This window comes from Miniopterus schreibersii (genome assembly GCF_964146895.1).
Source record: "Miniopterus schreibersii genome assembly, chromosome: 2".
Taxonomy (NCBI): domain Eukaryota; kingdom Metazoa; phylum Chordata; class Mammalia; order Chiroptera; family Miniopteridae; genus Miniopterus; species Miniopterus schreibersii.
In genome coordinates, this window is record NC_138102.1 from 70538924 (window position 1) to 70563430 (window position 24507).

Below are 24507 nucleotides of genomic sequence, written 5' to 3' on the forward strand. Positions count from 1 at the left end.
ACACAAGGAGACAGGTACAAGACTACTCACTGCAGCACTCCAAGTAACACCAGCAGCAGCAGCAGCAGCAGCAACAACAAAATAACAACTTAAATGTCCACCAGCAGGAGGAAGGATTAATACTGCAACAATGTGCCTGAGTCTCAGGAGCATTATGTTAGGCAGAGAAGCCAGATATAAAAGAATACATGCACTGTGGTTTTGTTTAAGGAGTTTTAGAATTGGCAAACTAATCCTTGGGGTTAATGTCCATAGGGGTTACCTATGGGGTCCTATTGACTGGAAAATGGCATAAGGACCCTTCTGGGGTGATAACGAAATACTACATCTTGATCTGGATTTACCAAACTTAAACTCAAATTTTGCTTACTTTGTTGTATGTAAGTTATACTTCAAAAACACCATATATATCTGAAGCAAAAATAACAAAATGTTAACAAGTGTTAATTCTCAGTGGTGGCTACACAGAGTGCTATTACCCAATTCTCTATATTTTCCTATATATTAAAATTATAATTAGGAAAGAGGAGAGCAGTAGTCTTCCATAACCAAAGTGACACCCACCCCAGAGGAGGTGACACTTTGAGTAGGGACCCCTTGCCCAGCCATCTCCCCAATGCTTGGGTGAGTTCCCTTACAATGGGGTGCAGATGACAACAACCAACCAACCTCTCGGGGTGAAGATGAGGTTACCTTCATTGGCACTGTCTCAGTAAATTGACAGGGTTGATTTTGTGTGTGTGTTTTTAAATCCTCACTTGAGGATATTTTTTTCCATTGTTTTACAGAGAGAGTGGAAGGGAGCGAGAGGGAAAGAGAGAGAGACTGAGAGAGAGAGAAACATGGATGTGAGAATAACATCGACTGGTTGCCTCCCACACAAGCCCTGACCAGGGCCCGGGATTGAGCCTGCAACCGAGGTCCGTGCCCTTGGCCGGAACCGAATCCGGGACCCTTCAGTCTGCAGGCTGACGCTCTAACCACTGAGCCAAACGGCGGAGGGCAAAACTGGAGTTGTTTTGTAGGCTGTTTTGAAAGTCCATTTGGTTGATTCTTCAGCTGACAGGGACCCTGAGCCACCATGCAAGAGAGGGGCTGGGGTGTCCCCCACCCTGCACCCAGCCCTGGCTAAGGAGGGAGAGCTGCATTTGGGAGGCAGCTCCTTGGTCTCAGCTGCCAGATGGATGGGTGGCTGCTCTGCTAGCCCAGGGCATCACCAGTGGGTGCCATGCAAGTCAAAGAGTATGAAGAAGGGAAAGAGAAAAAAAAATAATTTGAAAAGGGAGGCGGGAAAAAGAAGGAAAACAGAGGGGAAATGAAAAATGCACATGCCTTGCCTTGTTGCGTTAAGGACCTGGGTTATCTGCTGCTGTATTTGGAGTCTCTCCCTCCGGTCTGCTCAGGTCTCCGCCTTACACTGTGGAGGGTGTGGTGAAGCCCAGAGCAGCTCTGCAGCCAGACGGGGCTGCCTTTCCATCACTAGCGGCTGGAGGCCACAGAACCTCGCCGCGCCTGCTTCCTCCCCTGTCAAACAGCAGCAGTGATCCCACCTCTCAGGGTTGCTCCGGGGCTGAAAATGGCACGTGCCAAGACCTGACCTTGGGGGCCCTGGAGAACCAGGGTAAGACCCCTTGCTTGTCCCTGAGGCCGGTTTTGTGGGTCAGGGACCCTGGCAGCTTCTTCCAGTAGAAGGTTTAGCGGTGACTGTTGAGCACTTGATATGTGTCTCGTGCGACTGAGAGACTCAATTTTTCACTTTATTCTATTTTAACTGCTTTACATTTAAATAGCCAGCTGCGGTCAGTGGCTACAGCATTGGGCGCACGAGAGGAGTCTTTCTCGGTCCCCACCGGTCCCCTGCGGGCGGCTGGGCGGGGGGTGCGGAGGGCGGCCCAGGGGTGTGGGCTGAGAGGCGCCAGGTACTCTCCGCACCTACGCGGCCTTTATTCCGCTAACGAGCTCCTCCGGGGTGAAGTGGGGGCTGGCAGGACGCCCGGGACTGTAGTCACGCCCCCGGCTCAAGGCGGGGAGCAATTAAGGCTCCGAAACGCGTGGACCGCGCCGACTTCTGTCCCTCTTGCCCCAGCCCTCTCCACCCACAACTCTTCAAAAAAATTTTACTTATTTATTATTTTGAGAGAGAGAGACATGCATCTGTTGTTCACCGATTCAGGCGTTCATTGGTTGCCTCTCCAGGGGATCGAACCTGAAACCTTGGCTGGCGTTTTGCGACCACGCTCTAACCAACTGAGCCACGGGGCCAGGGCTGCACCCACAACTCGTAAGCCCCTCGGGGAAGTGGGGTGGGGACCCGTGGGAGACTCTCTCTGGGACTCCCGCGGCTATTCCTAGCAAACCCGGGAGGCCAAGCATTTCCATTTCACAGATGAGGAAACTGAGGCTCCAGGAGGTTTAGGGCACAGGTCCGGAAGCAGCGGAGCTCCAGCCACATGGTAAACTCTTTGGGGCTCTGGTGACGTCAAAGGCATTTTCGTGGGTCGGGTTGTCAGGGCGTGCGGGGAAAGCGGCGGGTAAATATTTGGGGCTGTAACCTGGGCTCCGGCCACTCCTAGTCGCTGCGGTTCCCCGGCGGGCGCGTGGCGAGGGCGGTGTCTGGGGACAGGGGCGTCCCCCGCGCGGCGGATGGGACCCAGCCAGCGGCCCCGCCCCTCCCCGCCTCCGCCGGCGGCTATAAGACGGCGGGGCCGCGGTGGCGGCTGCCGGAGGGAGAGCGCGCGAGCGGACGGTGCGGGGAGACGCGCGGCGGGAGCGCAGCAGGGCGAGGGCACGGGCAGGGCGGGAGCGCGCGGGCGGGGGCACAGGCAGGGCGGGAGCGCGCGGGGGGAGCGAGCCCCGGAGCGCGCCGGCCTCAGGGCGAGCGTCCCGCGGGCCCGCGCGGGGCCGAGCCCTCCCATGAAGCCGCCCGCGGCGCAGGGCAGCCCCGCGGCCGCCGCTGCCGCAGGTGAGTGGGGGTCCCGTTAAAGCCCCGAGCCTGCGGGGCGGGCGGGGGGAGGGCCGGGAAGGAAGGGAGATGCCCCCCGTCTCTGCACACCCCGCCTCCCTTCCATCCTCGCCGGCGGGAACCTGCCCCTGGGGGCGCAGCCGCCCTCCCCACGCGGGGCTGGGGGTCAGAGCCCGTCACAGCGCAGGGGTAACCTGACTCAGTTTTCCCCTCGCCCCCGGGTTCGCACACGCCCCCGGGGGAGCGAGCCTGGGGACACGTACCCGGCTGCGCGTGGGAAAGAGTTCCGCTGTGACGACACGCGGGTGACCTTTGGCCTGTAGTTTTACCCGCTGGAGACTCAGTTTTCCTATCTCTAAAGTGGGCATGGTCGTAGGCCGGGCTTCAAGGGGTGGTTGAGAATATTTAAAAACTTAGAAGCGAAGGCAGCGACCGCGTGGCTGTCACTTGCCGAGCGCGCAGCGGACGTTAGCTGTTTTCGGGAATGGTGGCGGCCCCTGCAGGCGGGACGCGCAGGCGGCCGGGTCCCCACGGTCTGAGCCCGCGGCCCCTGCCCGCAGCTCCGGCCTTGGACTCCGCGGCCGCCGGGGACCTGACGGACGCGCTGTGCGAGTTCGACGCGGTGCTGGCCGACTTCGCGTCGCCCTTCCACGAGCGCCACTTCCACTACGAGGAGCACCTGGCGCGCATGAAGCGGCGGAGCAGCGCCAGTGTGAGCGACAGCAGCGGCTTCAGCGACTCCGAGAGTGAGTGCGACCCCACCAAAGAGGGTGCCCGGAGCCCTGGAGGCTCGCGCGCCCTCCCCTCAGGAGCTCCCTGCGCGCGGGGCTCAGTTTGCCCAGCTGCAGGCAGAGGTGCGGGGCTAGCGAGGCCAGCCCCGCAGCTCGCGGCGGTCTCCAGGACGCGGGGGGAGATGTGCCACCGGGAGGGGGAAGGGGCAAGAAGCGGGGGTGGTCGTGGGAAGGCGCTTGAGGGCCAGCTGGTCTACCTGCCGCCTGCAGGTGTCGCGAGACAGGAGTGTTTAAGCAGCTTGTCCCGTCTCAGCCAGACCAGATCTAACTCCTGGGACTCAAGCCTTTCTCCAGTCCCCTCCCCTCCCCTCCCCTCCCCTCCCCTCCCCTCCCCTCCCCTCCCCTCCCCTCCCCTCCCCTCCCCTCCCCTCCCCTCCCCTCCCCTCCCCTCCCCTCCCCTCCCCTCCCCTCCCCTCCCCTCCCCTCTTCTTCTCTTTCTCTCCCCTTTCCCTCCCCTCTCAGCAATAACTTTTCAGAGGGAGTGGAGCAAGTGCGACAGGAATGGGGGGGGGGCATGGGAGGGCACAAGACTGAAACATTTGTGAAACCGGGAAAGGTTTCATAAACCGCTGTTCTTGGGATTTTTGAAATAACTTCTTGCATTTTCTTTTGCCCCTGAGCTCCCAGGCTTGCTGCTGCGTTACATGCAGTTTTGAAAGAATCCCCGGCAGGGCTGAGTTCAAGTATTTTAGGAAGTGTCCCTCTTCCTTCAGGCAGGCCGGTGGGCGAGCGCTGGCTCCAAGGCCCCCTCAGGCTGGACAGGGAGCCAGAGAGCAGATGGGCTCCGAGGTGCTTCCTGGCAGCTTCCAGGGTCTCTCTGTCCTAAACAGCCTCAAGAGAGACAGCTTTCTCCAGGAACTCAGATGTCCTGTAAGGATTAGGGATACCTGTTTAGGTGTCAAACAGCACACTGCTGACTTTTCAGTATTACATGATTGCCGGTTTCAAATCCTGGATTACTTATTATTTTTCAAAATTAATTTGAAGCAATTCTGGGCTATTCCTGAGGCTTCACTCCCTAGATGGCTACGAGCATGAATGCCAGTCCCTTTGATGCCCTCAACTTGGGAAGCAAAAGCAATGACCTTTCCTTGTAATTCTCTTCCTTTCAAATCTGAAGTTCTTCCTTGTTACAGGGCAAAGGTTCAGTCCTGGACTTGAACATAAGCTGTCCTCTTGAACAGGGATAAAGGGCACTCACCACCCTTCAGGGTTTGAGTCAGAAACCTGAGTTCCAACTGACTTTTTTTTTTTTTTTGGCAGCCTTGCCCAAGGGTTAGATCTAATTGCAGCTTTGAGGTGAAAGGGAATGGAATAGTGTGGTCTTAATTTTCCGTTTTGTTATTTTGGACTTTGTGGCTAATAACCAGACAGCTTATATTCAATTTCAAAGGGAAGTCTAAAACTTTTGAAATTTGTCTCACTATCTGTGGCCAAACAAATACGTCTTCTTCTACTGGGCCATGGAGCAACTTATTCATAGAGAACAAATTCTCTGCCCCACAGGAAAGGAAGCTGGGGCAGCCCGTCCAGTGCTGCTGTATTGCAAAGAACAGCTCCTTTCTAAACCACAGCCTCATTTGGCTGGGATATGGCCTGAGCTCTCCCGTTCATGGGTGGCAGCTCCCCCTGGGTAGGATTTCAGACCTGAGATCTGTTTTCAGGGGCCTCAAAGAGAAGGGGCTTGAAACACATTCTGAACGGTTTAGGGGGGATATTTGAAATAATCTGTAGCTGTTCTTAGGGTATGTGTATATATTTTGTTTTCTGCTTTTGTTGTTAACTGTTGAACTAGCCCTTTGTTGGGTATTTAGAGAAGTAATGGGGCGGGTATAAAGAAGGCTCCGATGACATTAGTCTTTTCGACAAATGTGCAGTTTGTCTCTCATAAGACTGCTTAGAAATGGTCTTGGCAGAAGCGGTGTGTATCTAAATAGTAATTTCTTAAGGAAGCATAATATGTATATCTTAATTGCCATCAAGAATTGAGCACAGACATTAGTCATAATCATTTGTGTGTTTAATGCTTTTCTGTGGAAGAGAATGTTTGAGAGAGGTAGGTCCTACTGAATTTAGTCCACCAAAAGGGAGACATACCAAGATAATGATAAGAGGTCACTTCTGCCAAGCCCTTACTATGATTACTATTATTACTTATTAGCTCTTAATATTAGTGATCTCTTTGCTGTGCTTTAAATGTGTTGTCTTGTATGATCACTAGTACCACAGTTCTATAAAGTAGACACTGTTATTTGCATTTTTTATAAAACAGCAGAACCACATGGGCTGTCTCCTTAAGGCCTTGCTGTCACAGTGGATTGTTGGCTGGAATGGGAGCCAGTTCCTCGGGAACAAACCTGAAGTCCCATTGTACCCAGATCACGTACCTATGGTGGTTGTGTTTGAAGGTGTATCTTTCAAGTAGTAGTCATCTGGCTGGGGCAGTGGAGCCCAGGCTGAGCGCTCTCAGGGCCCTGGGCGATGAGTGGGCTTCATTTTTTCTAGCTGTAAAATTGTACGGATGCTATTTAATAGTGCAATTAGGAATATCCATAAGCTCATGATTAGGAAGAAATATTTGCTCTGTTTAATGTTTTTAAGGAAACACTAAAATGCATATATCATGCTATATCATGTAGATCACATAGACATTTAAATCTGTACCTTGCATGAAATGTTAACATGAAACTCTAAACCAAGGTTGCCTTGGTTTTCACTTGACCTTTACAGTTATATTGCTCTGAAGATGTTCCCATCTCATTTCTGGGGTGTTTCCTTTTTTTGAAGGACGCTTCCTTTTCTAGTTAAAAAAAATTACGTTACTTGCATCCAAAGGAGAAAAATAGACATTTCTTCTTCCACCCAAAGATAGGAGAGGAGAACGGATGTTTAATAAGGAAATAATCCTTTCTGTTCCCACTTAAGGAGTCTTGGGACGTGAAGAGAACCAAAATAACAGTTGCAAGATAACTTCACAATAGGGTGGCATTCAAATTGGGGTGATCAAAATAGCTTGTTCCTTTGCCCTACTTGGGTTCCGACAGGTAATCTCGGGCCCCTTTGTGGGAGTAGTTTTAGCTTAGGCAGTGAAAGGGCCGTGCAGTTAGGAGCTAGAGCAGTGTGGCTCAGACTTGATCGTCAGAAGTGCTTCAGGAGTTGTAAACATCTTTGGTTTAAACTTATTTTTCAAACCATAGTGTTTTCTCAATATTTCCAAAACTGTAAATGCATATTATGACTTCTCAAATGTGTTTTAGAAGTCTACTGTGTATGCTAGGGCTATTGCAATATTGTCAGGTCATTTTATGGGATGGGCAGCTGGCCTCCTTAGCATGTGCAAGACCTAGAGTGTCTGTATGTTTTAGCCTAGACTATTCCAGCCTGACCATGGGAGAGGGGACCTTATGGACCCTGGGTGCCAGCATGATGGGTAGCATATTGGCTGATCTGGTGTAGGAGCCACTGAGGCTAGAACCTGAACTTGTTCAAACCGTGAGAGAATGGGGAATTAGGAGACCTCAGGCTGCCTAGTACTGTGTTAGGAATTCTGGGTGGGTGACAGGTCTCACTCTGAAGGCCACCTGGAGAGGTGTCTAGAGGGACAAGCAGTCCCATAAGGGAAGCTGAGACAATAGTGGTGAAACTGAGAAAGGGGCTCTTTCTTATTCTAACCCACTTCTAGTGAGGTTTTCAGAATTTAGATTTTTGAGGAGGAGATTCACCCCCCCATTCCCTATGGCAAAAGGGAAACAGGTCCAAGGCTCTCTTTTTCTCAGTTAATTACTATAGTTTGCTTGCCTTAAACGTGTGGGATTGTTCTATATTTACAGGAGCTCTGGCCAAGGTTCACTGTCTGTGGTTTTACTTCCCGCTGGACTAGCACATGTTGGTGCTAACCCTAAATTACCTTTCTCTCCACCCCTAAACTAAAAAAGCACACCTACCTTTTAAACAAGCCTTCGTTTTTGCAACTGAGTTTCCCGAGCTCTGTTGGTGATTCTAAAATTAGGTGTTTGTATATTTAATATGCTTACCTTTTTTTCTGACGGTGTATTACAAAACTTGGTCCCTGAATTTGAGGTTCCTGGCTTCAGCACACTAAGCTGACTTGCCAAAGATGTTTTAATGCAGCTTAGGGTTGCTTGTAAGATGGGCGTTTGAAGTAGATGTAAGGCCTTAAAATATCTAGTCTTTCCACCTGCCAAGGCTCCCCAAATCATCACTGTTATGTGTCCCTCAAGCCCCTATTAACAGCACCTGACACCTGGGTGGGGCAATAATACATTAATATGCTATCTGCCAGTGGCATATTGCTGTCATTTTATTGGACTAGCTGGATGTCATTTTGCAAGGAATTGAGTTCCAGGGATGTGAAAAGAACAGGAAGCCAGGCTTTGCTCACCTTTTAATTTACCATAACGCTTAGCATGAGATCCTGTTCCTTGCAGGTGCTTAATAAAAGGCTACAATTTGAAATTTTATTACATAAAGGGTAAAGAGAGGTCAAGAGTGTGAGGTACTGCTGTGTAGGTGGTTTTTCTTGAGGGGCTTGTTCTAGGGCACCTCTGAAGATCAACTTCTCTTAAGAATTTTGCTACTATCCCAAGAAGAGGAGGAAGCCTGGGCCCAGAATCTCGATTCCTATTATTCTGTCCAGTGACCTTTCCTCCCCTGCCTCTTCCATCCTCCAGCTTGCCAGAAACTTGAGAATAAAATCGTGAAAACTGTAGGTATCACACATGGAGCACCTAAGTTATTATTTCCCTTTTGCTAAAGAAGAAACTGAGGCTCAGAGGTGAAGTGACTTGCACAGGGTCTCGCAGCTTGCACACAGCCACTTATCCCACCCATCTTTATGGTGGCAGTTTCTGCCCAGCCCACAGTATCTTTGGGGCCCTTGAGGTGGTCCTTTTCACCTTTTTCATGAATGACATTTGTAGAATATTACCACAGGGTAGAATTAAACTGTGGGCAGTTTTAGCTCAAGGATGCTGGGGTTCATTTCCTTTTGATGGTTGAACATTTCGGAGCCTGGAGTCAAGTTTGGCCCAGATTATGCCCAGGAACTCATGGGAAGAAAGAGGCATCCAGGTGTGTCAGTGAGCCAGAATGTGAGCTAATGAGTGTGTGCATGCGCCCCCCCCCCCAAAGGATGAGCGTATGTGGGTGTAAAATTGTTGCAGAGTTGGAGCAGAATAGAGATGAAGCCCAAAGGCAGGGCAAGGGCCTGTGGTGCAGGGTGGGGTGAAATAAGGTGTGGTGGAGAAACCAGCTCTCCATGGCCAACTGTCTCTGGGAGATAGAGAACAGAGGTGTGGCCACTGAGATCTGGGCCAGGCCAGAGAGTCTCTGGGTTTGGCACCCTGGGCCAGGGATGGGGGTGATGCTCTCGGGTGTCCTTCAAAGCCAAAGATAACATGCAAAGGCCTCATGTTCTTTCATTCTGGCTCAAGAGTCAGTGCACGAGGCCTGCCTCCCCAGAGCCCTCTTTGGTTTCCCTGACCCTAAGCCTTGCTTCATTCTTACCCCACAAATTTGTGGCAATTCTCCTGACTATTGCATGGTGACAAATAGTAACACGCCACTGTAGGTCTGCAGTGGACACAGCTACTCCTGTATGTAGGGAAAAGGCTTTCCCTTGAGAAAGTCCAGATTGCTCTAGAGCTGGCAAAGCCAACAGAAGGAGCTTCCCAATTTGAGTTCCACCGAGTACAAGGATCCTAAGAAATATTAACAGAGGTGCCACAGAAAAGTGTCCCATGATCAAGTAAACTTGGGAAAGAGGGCTTCTTTATCACAAGACTTCTCAGGGATGTTAAAGTAGAAATATGCAGTAGGAATCTCCGAGGGCGCTCAGTGCTTCCCAAACTTAGTTGATTACACAGTTCTTCTTTCCAAAGGACCAGAACTCTAAGGAATATATTTTTGGGGAAATGTGAGAGGTTCAGCGTTTTGAATCTCAGTAGGTGTTCATCATCAAGGCCCTGAAAAAAGTGATGTGGTCCTTTTAGGTGAAGTGAGCTGGCCCTTTGAAGGGCAAAAAGATTGGGAGGGGTAGGCGTACGTGAAAAAGTGGACAAGATGGGTGTGTAGGCCAGGAAGACAGGATGGCGCTGGAGCCACCTGACAGAAGAGGGTGGGAGGAAAGGGAGCCAGGTGAGGTGCCTGAGAGCTTGTAGCAGCCTTTTAGGGATGAAGATAAATTCTCTCGGGACCAGAAATTTCTGCTTCTGAAAACCTGTTTTATTCTGGCCATATCTTTTGAAACTTAGTCATGTTCATTTTGCGTTAAGGGGACCGAAGAAGGATGTTTTTGTCTCCTCCTGACCTGGAGGTAATTAGATTAGGTAAGCGATTCTCATGGAGGAGAGGGGGCTGGCCAGGCCCTCAGGATTCAGCATCTTCTCTCACCTGAAGAGCCTTCCAGAGCTCATCTCTGCTACAGCTGTGGCTGGCTTTGTGTTTTGTTTTAACCAGGAAGACTGTTCCCTTGTGACCTCAGCGGCCACATCCTGCTTCCCCTCTTTGCTCTGCCTTTGAGCCCTTTGAGTTGGTGCAGCTTCGCCAGTAGCTCCTCTCTCTGTCACAGCCACATGGTTGGGCTGGCTGTGGGTTGGTTTCCTCTCCCTTGGCAGGATTTAGAGAAATAGAATCTCAGAACTTCAGAACTGGAAAGGACATCAAGAATTATTTAGTTCATCTTCCCATTTTATTGATGGTAAGCTGAGGCCCGGAGATACCCTTTTGTTCAAGGGCACCCAAGTAGCTGGTGGTTTCCTTGATTCTCAGTGCAGCCTTGCTTCTGGGACTTTGCCTTGCTGTTGCTCTGGTCTTGGGGGGATGGGGTGGGTAATGACAATAGAGGGAACCATGAAATCAGTCAAAGTGTCTGTAACAGACAGGCTATAGGAGGAGAAATCTTTATCTTTCACCCTCCTCCAGCTTATCCCCAGTGTGTAAGCTCTCAGAAAAACCATGACTAAGATCTCTCGTGAACAGGCAGGGAAAATTATTAAGGCATGGGATCCAACCTTGTGTTTATATCTTAGGGGGTTCAGAGACCAGAAAATAAATTTTTTAGGGAAGAGGATTCCTTATGTCTAAGATCTCAAACCAACCTGGTGTTGGTCAGACACCTGCACAGTGGGCTCCTGTGTTACAGAAGAGGTCTGGCTGGTTGTGATGACTCCATCACACCAGGCCTTTCTCAGGGCAGCAAGGGCCTTTGGTGTGTACGACTGGATACACACACACACATACACAAGCACGCTCTCCTGCCTCAAATCATTTTGGGGCATAAATATAAAATCTGAACATCAACTTGTTTTCTTTACTAGAAATTTATATCTTTGCTCCTTTTGGAGATAAGCTATTGATTATCAACAGACTGTAGACTGAAAACCATTCCCAATGAGTTATGTTTTCTTTCCCGAAAGGTGCAGATTCATTTTATAGGAACAGCTTCAGCTTCAGTGATGAAAAGCTGAATTCTCCAACAGACTCCACTCCAGCTACATGTTCCCCCGCTGTCACTCCTCGGAAAGGTGAGGCCCTTAGTGTTTTGGCCCCTTTATCCCTTCCCCTTCTCGGTCTCTCCTCTCCTCCCCCTGACCCTTAATCAGTCTTTCCCAAATACAAAACAAATAGGAGACTAATGTCTTAGTACTGTACAGCGTGAAGTAGAATTTGTTATTTTTCAGGATTTTGATCGTTGTGAAAGTGAAATCAGATAACATGCCGGGGGTGGGGTGGGGGCTCGGGAAACCAAATTCATGGGGAGAAGGAAGGCTTGTAGACTCTAGACTCTGCTTTCTCTCGTGTGGTGTCCTCAAGACTGTCAGAGGACAGTGCTGTCCTTAGCTGCTTGGTTCTAGAGTTTAAAATTCAGCAGTTAGGTAGGATGCTTTTTTTTTAATCTTCACCTAAGGATATTTTTTTCCATTGATTTTTCAGAGAGAATGGAAGGGAGGGAGGGGAGGAGGAGGGGAGAGAGAGAAAGAGAAAGAGAGAGAAACATCAATGTGAGAGACACATCGATTGCTTGCCTCCGGGGCGAGCCCCAACAAGGGCCAGGGACCAAACCTGCAACCCAGGTACGTGCCCTTGACCGGGAATGGAACCTGCCACCCTTGGGTGTGCGGCCGAGGCTCTCACCACTTAGCCACACCCACTGGTCAGGGCAAAGTAGGATTCTTTTTTATTGCATTAACTATTTAACCAATGATTTCAGGTTACCAATTTAGCAATTAAATTGGGTCATCATTACGAGTCAAACGATGATCTAACGTGATTCAAAATAGCAGCTCCAGCCCGTCCCTGCTGTGATGTGAATAGGCCTAAAAGTTTTAAAGACGCATGAACAGTTTCTTATTTTTTGGAACTCATAAAGTGTTTCCAGCCAGAGAGCTGAATGTTCTGTTACAGTGAACAAGAGCCCTTTTGAAAACAAAAGGAGTTTTTTTTCCTTAAGAAACATTATACTTGCTGAAAATAGTTGCAGAATGCAATAAAAATGGAACACAGCTAAAAAGAAATATGAAGATTCCATCACTTTTCTCACTCTTGCATTAAGGCGGAGTTTCTCTTTCAAAGGAGACATTTTAAAAGTCTCTCAGCATAGCAATATTAGCAGCCGCTAGGGACTCTGCCATTGTCCAGCCCTCCGTCTGTAACGGATCTGTTGAATTCAGACAGACAGAGCAGTCTAGAAAGTGGCTTATAACATGTCCAGATCTGCTACCTGATCCTCAAGAGGTAGGAATTAAAGAGGGAAACAGAGCTCTACTGGCAAGTTGAGGTTATAAGCTAAGAACAAGGAGCCATTTGTAGCCAGCAGGGGTTAATTAATACACACATCCAGTAATGTATTTCAGAGAAGGCACGAATGATGAACTCTACAGAAAAAAGTAAGATATACAGAAAAAAGTGTGTATCAGGATGCATAGGGAACAAGATCAGGAGAAGGACTCGTTACCTCCTGCTGGCACCTGAATGAGATGAGAGAGAGAAGCCTCCTGTCGCCTTCCCCGTGCCACTTTGACAAGGACCAGTGGCTGTTCATTCATTTCATACTGGAGGGGCTGAGGGCCTAAGATGACAGCACAAACAAAGTGTCCGAGAGAGAAGTGCAGCAGGGATCTGGGTGTCCATTCTGCACAGGGCCATGCTTACCGAATATTTTTGACTGATTACTCAAATCCTACACAATAAAAAAATCAAAACCTTTTATCTTCCTTCCTTGCTTCTCACCCCCCATCCCCCACCTGCCAAAGTTGTAAGGCCGAGAAGGGGGGTTCTTCGTCCAGGTGGCTGGGGGGGAAGGGGCATGAAAGGAACCTTTAGACTACTCTTAGAATACCTTTCTGAGTTGACCGTAAGTAAACACTGGAGGAGACACTGGGGTTGGTACAGGACACCCTTCACTAACATCTTTGAAAAAAGATGCCAAACGGGGTCACATAATCATGGAAAACGTGGGAGTCATCAAGTGTCTCCGATACAGGGAAACTGAATCCCAACTATTGTTTTTCAGCCAAACTAGGAGACACAAAAGAGCTAGAAGACTTTATTGCTGATCTTGACAGAACATTAGCAAGTGAGTACATGCCTGGTATTAAAATATCAAACAGAAAACTAACCGACACCTCTGATAAAGTGCTGTAATGTTTAGCAATTTGCCTGGGGGCAGGAAGTTATATCTTAAGGCCCCTTTAGGTCCCCAAACAGGACCCTAGTGGCTCAGAGAAATTGAGAGCGTCAGCTTACCTTAAAGTAGACCATGAGATTTTCCAAACAGCAAGAACAGGCCACCAGCAAACAATGGCATTTTGTTTGAGAAATGGAGAGTAAAAATAGCATAGCCATTAGAGCAAGGTTGAAGCTTTACCATCATCATCGCCTCCCAGGCTTTCAGAGTTGAGCTGAAAGCATTATGCTGACAAGCGGGAGGGTTCCATCCCATGGGCTAGAGAAAACTTCTCAGGTTAGATCCAGGGACTGAGGTCCTGACTTCCAGAGGGTTGGGTCCCAAGAGAGGGAGTTGGCTTGGGGAGACCCTGTAACCAAAGAGCCACGCCAATTACTGAAAGACCTGTATTAAGTATTTCCCATCTAGCCATTACCCAATGATACTCCATTTTATGTGACCAAAAATGTTGGAAACTGAAGATATCTGATCGTAACTGCAAGGGAAACTCTAGAAGGGATGGAGACTCAATCTGCGTGCTCTGTTTCAAAAGGACAGGATTGCAGCGGCCAGAGGACCAGCTAGAGCTTCTGACATAAACCTTTCAGCAGCCCTGCTCTTTGGGGGCCTTGTTCAGTCACAGATCAAGCTTGGGGGATTTTGTCCTAGCCCCTTACTTTCTCAATGAAAGAGTTGATTTTCCATAAGAAATATTTCATGCTGCGCTCTGCTAAATAGCGGGGTAAAATCTGAAAAATTGGATCCAAAGCTGGTTATTTAAAAATAACTCTGTTCTTAACACTATTTCAGAGAGACCGAAATATTAGGTGGAAAGTCCTGTGTGTTCTCTGCCTGCAGATTTGATTGCCCATTTTCTTACACACTGTCCCGTATTACATTAGAGAACCAAGGCCTGTTTTGACAGAGATATTTTGTAATTGCACCTCAGTTTGTATTAGACCCATATAACAAGCCTGTCTACTTCATGGAAATTGCAGCTGGCTGACCAGTCATACCAGTTAATCAGACATATATTATGTGGGAAGCCCGCTATTAAGTTTGTTACTTTGATGCACGTCTGACATGGTGGTTAAACGTAGGACTTGTATACTTTTGAGAGTGAATAACCTTATCTATCCTACTTACAGGTATGTGAGAAAAGGAGAAGTTCTGGGTCCTTTCATCATAAAGAGACACTTCAAGAAGCTCTGAGGACCCAGTAAGATCAGCTACAGAATTTGCTGCCAGAGGGAACAGAGTTGAGCGCTTGCCTACCACCAGGCCATTCTTAGGCTACTCCTAAAACTAGCCTTTGGGCTCATCTCTGGGCAATTTCGACAGTGAAACTGATTTTGTTTTACCTGCTTGCAGCATATTAGAACAGACCACCCATGCTAATATCGTATTTTCTCTTAAAACATAGCTTTCTTGTAATTTAAAGTGCTTTTATGAAGATATTTGTAATTAATTATATATAGTTGGAAACAGTGATATGCTCTTCTCATTATAATATATTTTTGTATGCAAATAAAATTTGAACTGGAGTCTGTATTTTGTAAGCTTTCTTTTTTTCCCCCCTTTCCCCCCAATATAGTACCATTCAAACAATATTCTAGTGGGAATGACATGCCTCTTGCCTTCTAACAAGGACTTTGGATGCTGCCAATTGCACTAGACAGTGGGATGGTAAACTTAAGGTGTTATTTTGAAACTCATTTCCCTGCTCTAGAGGGAAATGTTGACATACGACTAATGGGAAATTTTAATTTGAGGGTTGTGGCTTTGATGGAAGTTGGATTTCTTTCCTATCTTTGTTCTCCTATCTTCATATCTTAGCATCTTTTTAGGTGTCATGGGCTCGCTCCTTCAATTTAAGGGAAACATCAGTTTCATTCACAATCCAAGGCTTAGCTATGAGGGAAAGTTGGGGCAGCGGGAAGACTTAAAAATGATAGTGCTCTTATAAATCTCTATGCTAAGACAGATTTGATGGTTTTGGCCTTGCCACCTGTGTTCAGATGGCTTCAGTGGAGCCAGAGGGTCCAGGCACAAGGTCTTCCATAGGGTGGGCTTCTCCCCATCTGCCTTTTTTGGAGGGTGGGGAGAGGTGTAAAAACAGGAAAGTTCATAATTTTCTTTTTTATGATTTTCTATTTAAAAACCTCTAAAATAACTAGGTATTACTTTGATAATCAAGTCGAGTAATTAAAAAACTTCAGTTCTTATGTTCCTATAGGACACAAATCCAAAACTTAACTACTTAATACTTTTATTTATATTTTCAAAAGTGAACTACTGTATTTGATCTGTTTTTTTTTAGAACATTGGGAAATTAAAACCCTTTTTCTTTTCTCCAAGTTTCTGGGAAAGCTTTTGGGTTGAACCCATATATTTTCTTTATTTCTTTATTGAGATGTAATTCACATACCGTAATATTCATCCTTTTAAAATGTAAAAATCAATGGTTTTAGTATATTTACAGAGTTGTGCGACCATCACCACTATCTGGTTCTGTCTTTATGGATTTCTGTATTCTGGATATTTCATTTGGATGGAATCATACAATATGTGGCCTTTTGTGCCTGGTTTCTTTCCCTTACCATACTATTTGCAAGGTCCATCAGTGTTGCACATGAATGAATACTTTATTCCTTTTTATGACTGAATAATAATCCACCGACTATATGTATATACCATATATTTTTTTGTGGATATATGTTTTAATTTCTCTTGGGTATACAACTAGGAGTGGAATTGCTACATATGATAACCTTATGTTTAACTTTTCTATAGCAGCTGTACCATTTTACATTCCCAGTAGCAATATATGAGCATTCCAATTTCTCTGCATCTTCAGCAACACTTGTTATTGTCTGTCTTTTTACACATAGCTATCCTAGTAGATGAAAAGGTATATCTTATTGTGGTTTTGATTTGCATTTCCCTTATGACTAATGATGTCGAGCATCTATCTATTCATGTATTTATTGGCCATTTGTAGAAACCTTTGGAGAAATGTCTATTCAAATCCTTTGCCCACTTTTTAGTTAGATTTTCTTTATCATTGTTGAGTTGAAGGAATTTTCTATGTATTCTGTATAAGACATGATTTGCAAATATTTTGTCCTATTTTGTCCTTAAAAGAGCAAAAGTTCTAAACTTTGATGACTTCCAATTTATCTACTTTTTCTTTTGTTACTTGTGCTTTTAGTGTCATATCTAAGAAACCATTGTCTAAGTCAAGGTCACAAAAAGTTACTTGTATGTTTTCTTTATACAAGTCTTACATTATACAAATCTCACATTTAAGTCTTTGATGTACTTTGAATTAATTTTTGTATATAATGTGAGGTAGGGATCCAACTGCAACCTTTTTTTAAATGAAATTTATTGGGTGACATTGGTTAATAAGATTATATAAGTTTCAAGTGTACAATGTTATAATACATTTTCTGTATGTTGCCTTGTGTGCTCATCACTCAAAGTTTAGTCTCCTTCTGTCACCATATATTTGACCCCCTTTACCCCCTTCAACCTCCCCCATCCCCCTCCCCCCTGGTAACCACCATAGTGTCATCTGTGTCAGTGAGTTTTTTCTGTTTGTTTTGTTTGTTCACTTGTTGCTTTCTGTTTTGTATCCCACATATGAGTGGAATCATATTCTTGTCCTCCATCCAACTTTATTTCAGTAGGCAAGATACTCTCAAGATCCATCCATGTTGCTGCAAATGGCACCAACTCCATTCTTTTGCATGTAAATATCCAGTTGCCATAGCAGTATTTGTTGAAAAGGCTATTTTCCCCCCACTGAATTGTGTTGGCACCCATGTTGAAGAACAACTGACTATAAATGTATGGGTTTATTTCTGGACTCTCAATTCTAGTCCAGTGATCGATATGTCTATCCTCATTCCAGTACCACACAGTCTTAATTACTATAGCTTTGCAGTAAGTTTTGAAATCAGAAAGTGTGAGTCTTCCAACTTTGTTCTTCTGCAGGATTATATTGGCTGTTCTGGGTACCTTGCATTTTCATATAAATTTTAGGCTCAGCTTGTCCATTTCTGCAAAAAACACAGCTGGCATTTTCATAGACATTGAATGGAATTTATAGATCAGTTTGGGGAGTATTGCCATCTTAGCAACATTAAGTCTTCTTTCTAATTCATGAACATGAAATGTCTTTTAATTTATTTAGGTCTTCTTAATTTCTTTAACCATCTTTTGTAGTTTTCAGTGTATGAATCTTACACTTCTCCTGTCAAGTTTATTCCTAATATTATATTCGTTGTGATGCTATTGTAAATGAAATTGTTTTCTTAATTTTATTTTCAGATTGTCCTTTGCTAGTGTAAAGAAAAGCACTTGATTTTTGCATATTGATTTTGTATCCTGCAATCTCGGCATACTTGTTTTTACTTCTAATAGTTTTTTATGGGCTTATATACAAAATCATACCATTTACAAATAGAAATAGTTTTACTTGTTCCTTTCCAACCTGAGTGCCTTTTTAATTCTCTGTCGCCTCGGTGCTCTAGCTAGAACTACCAGGACAATGTTGAAAACAAGTGGTGAGAGGGCACATCCTAGTCTTGCTCCTGATATTAGAGGAAAAACTTTTAGTATTTTACCATTAAGTATGATGTTAGCTGTGGGCATATATTCTTTTTTAATCAAATGACCTCTTGACTTGTTTTCTAAACACAACTTTTCCATGACCTGGAACTGTTTCTTGCTCATGCTTGGGAGCCTCTGTCTGCTTTGGATAAATCTTTTAAAAATTGTTATCAGGGCACCAATGGCTGGTTGTTTGTTGACAGTATAATTTTTCTAATTAGCCTCTTCTGGGGCTGAGGCTCTCTCTGCATTTGGCAGCTCGCTCTTTATGGTCTCCTGGAACACAAATTCCCGTAGTTAGAAATGCAGGGTATGCGGCCTGTTGTGAGGATAAGGACAGTGGTTTGGGGAAAAGAAGTGGATTCTTTTAGCGAAGTGTTGGGGGAGAGTAGTTGGTGTTCTATAAACCTCTGTTGGATGAGTAACTGGGGACAAGCACAGCTAGTGGGCTGAGACACAGCTTAGGGTTCTGAGAATGCTGAGAAAAGTGTTTTCAGTGTTTTACAAGATGCATTTCAAGTAGCACATTCCTAACCTGTTTTGAGAAATAGGTATTAAGGTCATATATACTTGAAAAGTGCTGCATGGTATGTACCCCACTTAGAGAGTTATTATTCACATTAGTGCATAAATTACTTAGGTGGTGGATCAGAGAACCCAACATATAGTGTCTTAAACAAAACGGAAGGTTTTTTCTCACTAACAGCCCAGAGGTGAGCAGTATAGGGCTGGGTGAGTGGCTCTAGGGTCCAAAGTGGCTGCTCCTGCTCTTGTCATTACATTTACATTCCAGCCTTTAGACATTAGAAAAGGCAAATCAACACAGGCTTATTTCTTTTAATGACATGACTAGAAGGGACACAAATCACTTCTGTGCATATTCCCTTGTCTAGATCTTTGTCGGGCGGTCATTCCCGGCAGCAAGGGTGGCTGTGAAAAATGTATCTAGATATATTTGTGCTCAGCTAAAATTTGAGAGTGCCATTATTAAAGAAAGGCAAAGAGAATGGGAATTGGAGGACAACTAGTCATCTCTACCACTGAATCCTGCAGCACTTCACCTCCTCCAAGACCTGAGTGCCAGCAACATGCCCTTGCAAACTGCTTGGCTGTTACCTGGAGCGTGTTAGCCGGTGGGCTTTTCTGGGACAGAACAAGACCAGCTATTGAGCACGCAGAGCTGTTAGGATGTGAGCAGTATGTTTTTGAGTTTGGAAATTTTCTATTCTAACTTCTGGGAGGAATAGCTAAATCAAAACAAAACAAAAAATATGACACACACCCAAAGTGAGAGGATCCAGTGCCAGAGCAAATATTTATTCACCAGCCAGCCTCTGGGACGGGACAGAGGAACCCAAAGACACCTCTTCTGGGGTCACTGGGATAGAGGCAGGCTACATGGCACATCTGTCCCAGGTGTGAGAAGACCGTCTGAACTGAGGGGCACTTTGTGGTGGTGGGTAACCTACTGGCAATCTGGGTGGGGAACCTGAGGAGGTTTCTCCACAGAAATATCCCTCTGGGAATGAGACTGGGAAAAGGGGGTGAAAGTGCGGGCTTTCAAACTAGGCCAGCTCTGTCACTCTACCTGGGCACTACCTCACACTCACCCTCCTCTCAGAGGCTCTGTTTCCTCATTTGTAAAATGGGGGTGTGAGCCCTTGTCTCCCAGGGTCATTGTGAAGATCAGATGTAGAAAACAGTGTCTAGAGCTTGTCATCTTCCTTCTCATATCACAAGGACACTGGGCTCCTCTACCCAAGGCGAAAGTAAGCTTCCCCCCAGTGGTCTCAGAGGCAGCTCCAATCCCACTGTTGCTTGTCCAGTAGAAGAAAGCCAGCAGATGTTGTCTGATGGGACCAGAGGGAGCAAGGCAGGAAGAGAGCACTGGACAAAGAGCCCAAAGACGGGCTTCAAGCTCAGCCCTGCCATGGACTGGATCCTGGCCCCTCTCTGGGCCTCAGCTTCCTCCAGGGTAAGCACAGGAAGGGGACTTGAGCCCCTCCAGTTGGGTGACTCTGGCTCTTAACCTCAGACATGTGCTCTTTTCTGAAAAGCAGATGAGATATTTTCCTCGCTTTTTCAGGCTGTGTTTCTTCCACACTCTTCTCCAAAATGTTTTCCTGTGCTAATTTATTTGGCTAAGAAGGTTTGTGGTGAGAGATACCAAACAGGAAATGGCTGTCATAGCTGCTGTCTGCACATTTGTTGTTTTAAGGCTTTCTCCGGCACAGCTTACCTTCCCTGGGTCACTTGGTATTGATTTAAGTGCAGGGGTAAGTGGAAGGGGAAAGGGAAAGGGAAACCCATTTTTAGAAGGGAACATTTTTCTTCAAGTTCAGAGTTTACTGAAGGTTAATGACGACACACAATGGCAGTGTTAGGTGGGTCCTTTACACCACAGGGCCTTTGCACATGCAGGTCCCTCTGCCTGGAATGCCTACTCTTCTCTGTTTTTCTAGTTAATTCTACTTCTTTAGGATTAAGTCTCAGGAAGGCTTCTTGCCCCCCCCCCCCAGTCTAGGTTGGTTCCTTGGAGCTATTCTTGTAGAATCATCCTTAAGTACACTCATCTTGGTTTGCAGTGACACATTCATTAGGGTGATTTTTTTGGTTGGTTCCTCCCCACCCTTCTGCAAGTGAACCATAAGCTCCACAAAGGCAGGAACCATTTCTGAATTGACTTGTCACAGTATCCCCCAGTGCCTGGTATGACACCGGGCATATACTGAGCACTCAGTCCATACCTGTTGAATGAATGAGTGAAATTTCTCCCTCTTCTGCAGCCCAAGCAGGCTGGGTATGACTCGATGACTGTGGGTTGCTCTTCTGCCTTGTTCTCCCTGTCCTCCCACTAAGCCACCCTTTTCTTGCAGGTCTTTTCTGCTTTCTCTTCTGCAGGGCCTTGCTCTCACACTAGCAAGGCATCTGAAAAATCGATCCAAGGTCAAGATTGGTGCCTGGGGCCCATAGCAGTTTCTTCCCCAGCTGCTTACAATTTACTGCAAGAGAAGGGACCTCTGAAGACTGAGAGACGTTTGAGGCCAAAAGGAGCGAATCTTTAATGGAGGAACTTCAGGCATAATGAAGTAGGGGGAAAGAGTGGACTTCCTCTCACTCCAGAGAGATACATGATGCCAGGCTGACGCTGATCATAACACATATTAATACCTTTCCTTAGAAGCTGAGGATCCTAAGGTCAATAAAACCCTCTGAGCCTCATTGTGAAAAGACCACTGTGTTAGCCACCATGAGTATGTGAATGTGTGCGTGCAAGCGAGTATGTGCACATGTGTGCTGTGTGTACATGTGTATGCATTTGCGCATGTTTTTGTATGTATATTCTATAAGTTAGGTAGAAGGAACAGGAGACAGAGACATGGGCCCTGGTTTGGGAGACCCACAGAAGGCAGGGCCGTCAGAGGATCTGGTGCTGAGCTGCTCACAGGCCTGGCCTGCTAGCAGTAGCATGGTCTGCCTCCTGGGGCCCTCCCTCCTACAGGCTTGCCCTTGCTTGTCAACGCGACAAAACAGGACAACCTTTGTAATTGAGTTTTCATGCATCTCATGGGAAGGGCCCATTCCTGTGTGCTCCCAGGAGGCATGTGACCCGTTGTCCTAGGCCCAGGGCCAAAGCCTATTTTGGAACCAAAAGTCAGGGCTTGGTTGTGAATTCTAAGCCAAAGGAAGCCCCTTCTTGCCAAGAACAGATCTGAGGGGGCAGAGTGTGACCACCACTTGTCAGGGTGTCTTGAGGGTGAAGCAAGAAGGAAGCCCAGGTGGGGAGGGAGCGGCAGAGGCACCAGGCCATGGGGGGATTCCGAGTGGGGGGCCTGTCCCTGCTGAGGGAAGCAGGAGCGTGGGGTAAATTTCTGGGATAATGCAGGTAACCAGAGAGAAATTTGGGAAACAGGATGAGTTACTCATGGGGCTTTTAGTAGGGGAGCAGACTCCAAGGAAAGGAAAGTTGGTGAACATGACGTTCAGGATTGTTCTGAAAGGTGGGCCAGAAGCTCATCTTCCAAACAGAAGAGGGGCTGGCATCTGACAGTTGTCCCAGCCAGCTCTGCCTGGGTGGCTATATATCCTTGGGCTGATACACAAAAAGCTCTAGTCAAGCTGCTTCATTTTAGAAAGAAGAAAACTGGGTCCGAAGGGTTAAGTTGCTGAACATTGTGTCTCTCAGACAAAAAGGTTTCAGGAAGGTGAAATCAGAGACCTGAATGTACCATGGGGAAAATGAGCTCCCCAAACCCAAAGTATAATTAACCGTCATAATCTCAGAGATCTAGGGCTGACAGAGAGATTAGCGGTGTCCAGAAGGACATTCCCTTACCACTTACTCCTGCGAAGATAAGAGAAGCTGCATAAGGCCACGGGCAAGGGAGCCAGGGAGTGGCAGTCAAGAAAAACATTTGCTGAGGGAGGTCACCTTGATCTGAGGAAGCCATTGTGCTAAGATTAGAGTGGCCCTTTGAGAGCTTACGCACCAGGTCAGGGCCCAGGCCCCATGGGTCCCAGTGCACGTGGAAAAACAAAATCTGGATCCTTTCCTAATATATAAATCTTGGTCGAGAAACTGAGGAGATTGCTTCTCCTGGGCAGGCTACCGAATGGTGTTTTTCAGACTGTACGCGCCATTTGTAGTTTGTGAGCTGAGATACCCAAGCCGTCAGCTTTCCTTTGTGTGAATTCTGCCTTCTCAATTCTGTCACATCTTGAGATCCAGAATTCTTTTCATGTCGTATTAAGTCCTGTTTTTAAAGGCAAAATTGTTTTCCCCTGGGAAGAAAAGGAGACAGATGCACTAACATTATCTGAAAGGTCAGATTAGCATTTTCTCCTGATAATTAGGACTCCGCACAGGACAATCACTACTTTATTTCTTTGAAAGATGATAGACACCTGCTGGGAGCCTAGACACTTATTTTTTGAGTCTCTTATTGGCTTCGGGATCCAAGAGAGACCTGAGGACCTGGAAATATTCTGAGAGGAGGTGTGAGGGGTCAGGAAATAAAACTCCTCATTTCATTGTCCTGCTTTCTTAAAAGATGGAATGGCAATTTAATGCTACTAGAGAGGTCGCCTGCTTTCCATGTCACCAAGGATAGACAAGGGGTCCCGGGCTAAGCTGGATACACACTTATCAGTGGTAAGTGTGCGGGAGGGTTGGGGCTTGCTTTCCTCCAAGGCTTTTTCATTTTTCAAAAATAGATTACCATTTGTCCGAAAGGGTGTAGGAAATTCGGCAGAAAGTAGGTCCTTGACCTCATAAGGCTTTTCCTGTCCCCTGGCTATTCCCTCCCAGTATCTGGCCCACACTGTGGGCCTACTTTAGGGAACTGAATTCCACTTGGACGGCTCACTGTGCATGAGCCTGCAGGACAAAATGAGAACCTGGCCTGAGCCCCAGCTAGAGTCACCACTTCAGCTACATTTCATCCATGCCATGGAATGAGGTGACTGTTGTGCGAACTGCACCTTTTCCAGGATAGCATGATAGCCTTAGAGGTCATGCTGGGGTTTCCGAAGGCAAAGGCTTCCTGTTCTGAAATTTAAATAGACAAGTCTAGCATTTAAGGAGTGTGAAGTCATCTTCAAAGCGGGCAGCTTAAAGAGGGATGTTTATGTGAATGCAATACTCAGTGAATCCACTCCAGAGCTTTTAGGAGAAACTCTGAAAGATCTCCTCAGGGCAGGAATTCAATGCCAATTATAACAGTACCTCTACAAGGCATGTGACATAGGTGCTCTCCTTTCATTCTCAGGGCAGCCCTATGAGGCAGGCATCATCATGCCCAGGAGGAAACTAAAGCTTTGGTTAGAGCAGGGGAGAGAGGCAGAGCAGGCCACATCTGGGCTCATCTGGATTAACCTCACGCTCCTGTCATACCAGCTGGCCCTCAAGGAGATCTCTGGGTGAGCTGGCCTCCTTGGAGTTTGATCAGGCAGAAATCTCAGAGACTTGGCCTGTTGTCAATGAAACCCGGTGCTTTCACGCATCTTCCAGCTGATGCCTGACAACCTCAGAAGCAAGCTCAATGCTGCGATGGTTAACATATGACTTCCAGAGAAGTAAATCTCCAGGGCTCCTCTTGCCTTCCCAAGTTAGAACCAAGGAATATATGGAAAAGGGGAAACACAAAAATTACCTGGAGAAGTGCATAGAATCCGCTTCTTCAGGAGCCAAGCAATTTAGATAGCTAAGTTGGTAGCCACCCAGGCTGGTCCTCAGGATAGCCAAATAGATTGGGGATGAGACTAGTACCAACTAAAAACCACGGCTGCCTCATTTGCCTTCATAGCACCCTTTGTATCTCTAGCATAACACTTATTTCATACTCTGCTTCAGCCATGACCAGGTTTGCACAACCTGTCTCCTCCGCTAGCCCATGAGCTGTTCGAAGGCATGGGTGGTGTCCCCCACCCAGGTCCCCCAGGAGCTGATTCGT

The 24507-nt window shown here is 46.7% G+C and overlaps 1 protein-coding gene across 1 annotated transcript; it reads left to right on the top strand.

The window, feature by feature from the left end:
• The first annotated feature begins 2725 nt into the window (after positions 1 to 2725).
• Positions 2726 to 16880, top strand: RGCC (regulator of cell cycle). The gene is made up of 5 exons (XM_081128968.1): positions 2726 to 2962; positions 3523 to 3708; positions 11190 to 11297; positions 13286 to 13348; positions 14587 to 16880. Exons 1-5 carry the CDS (start codon positions 2914 to 2916, stop codon positions 14592 to 14594), a joined length of 414 nt encoding a protein of 137 aa, XP_080985094.1. The 5' UTR covers positions 2726 to 2913; the 3' UTR covers positions 14595 to 16880.
• The last annotated feature ends 7627 nt before the right edge of the window (positions 16881 to 24507 follow it).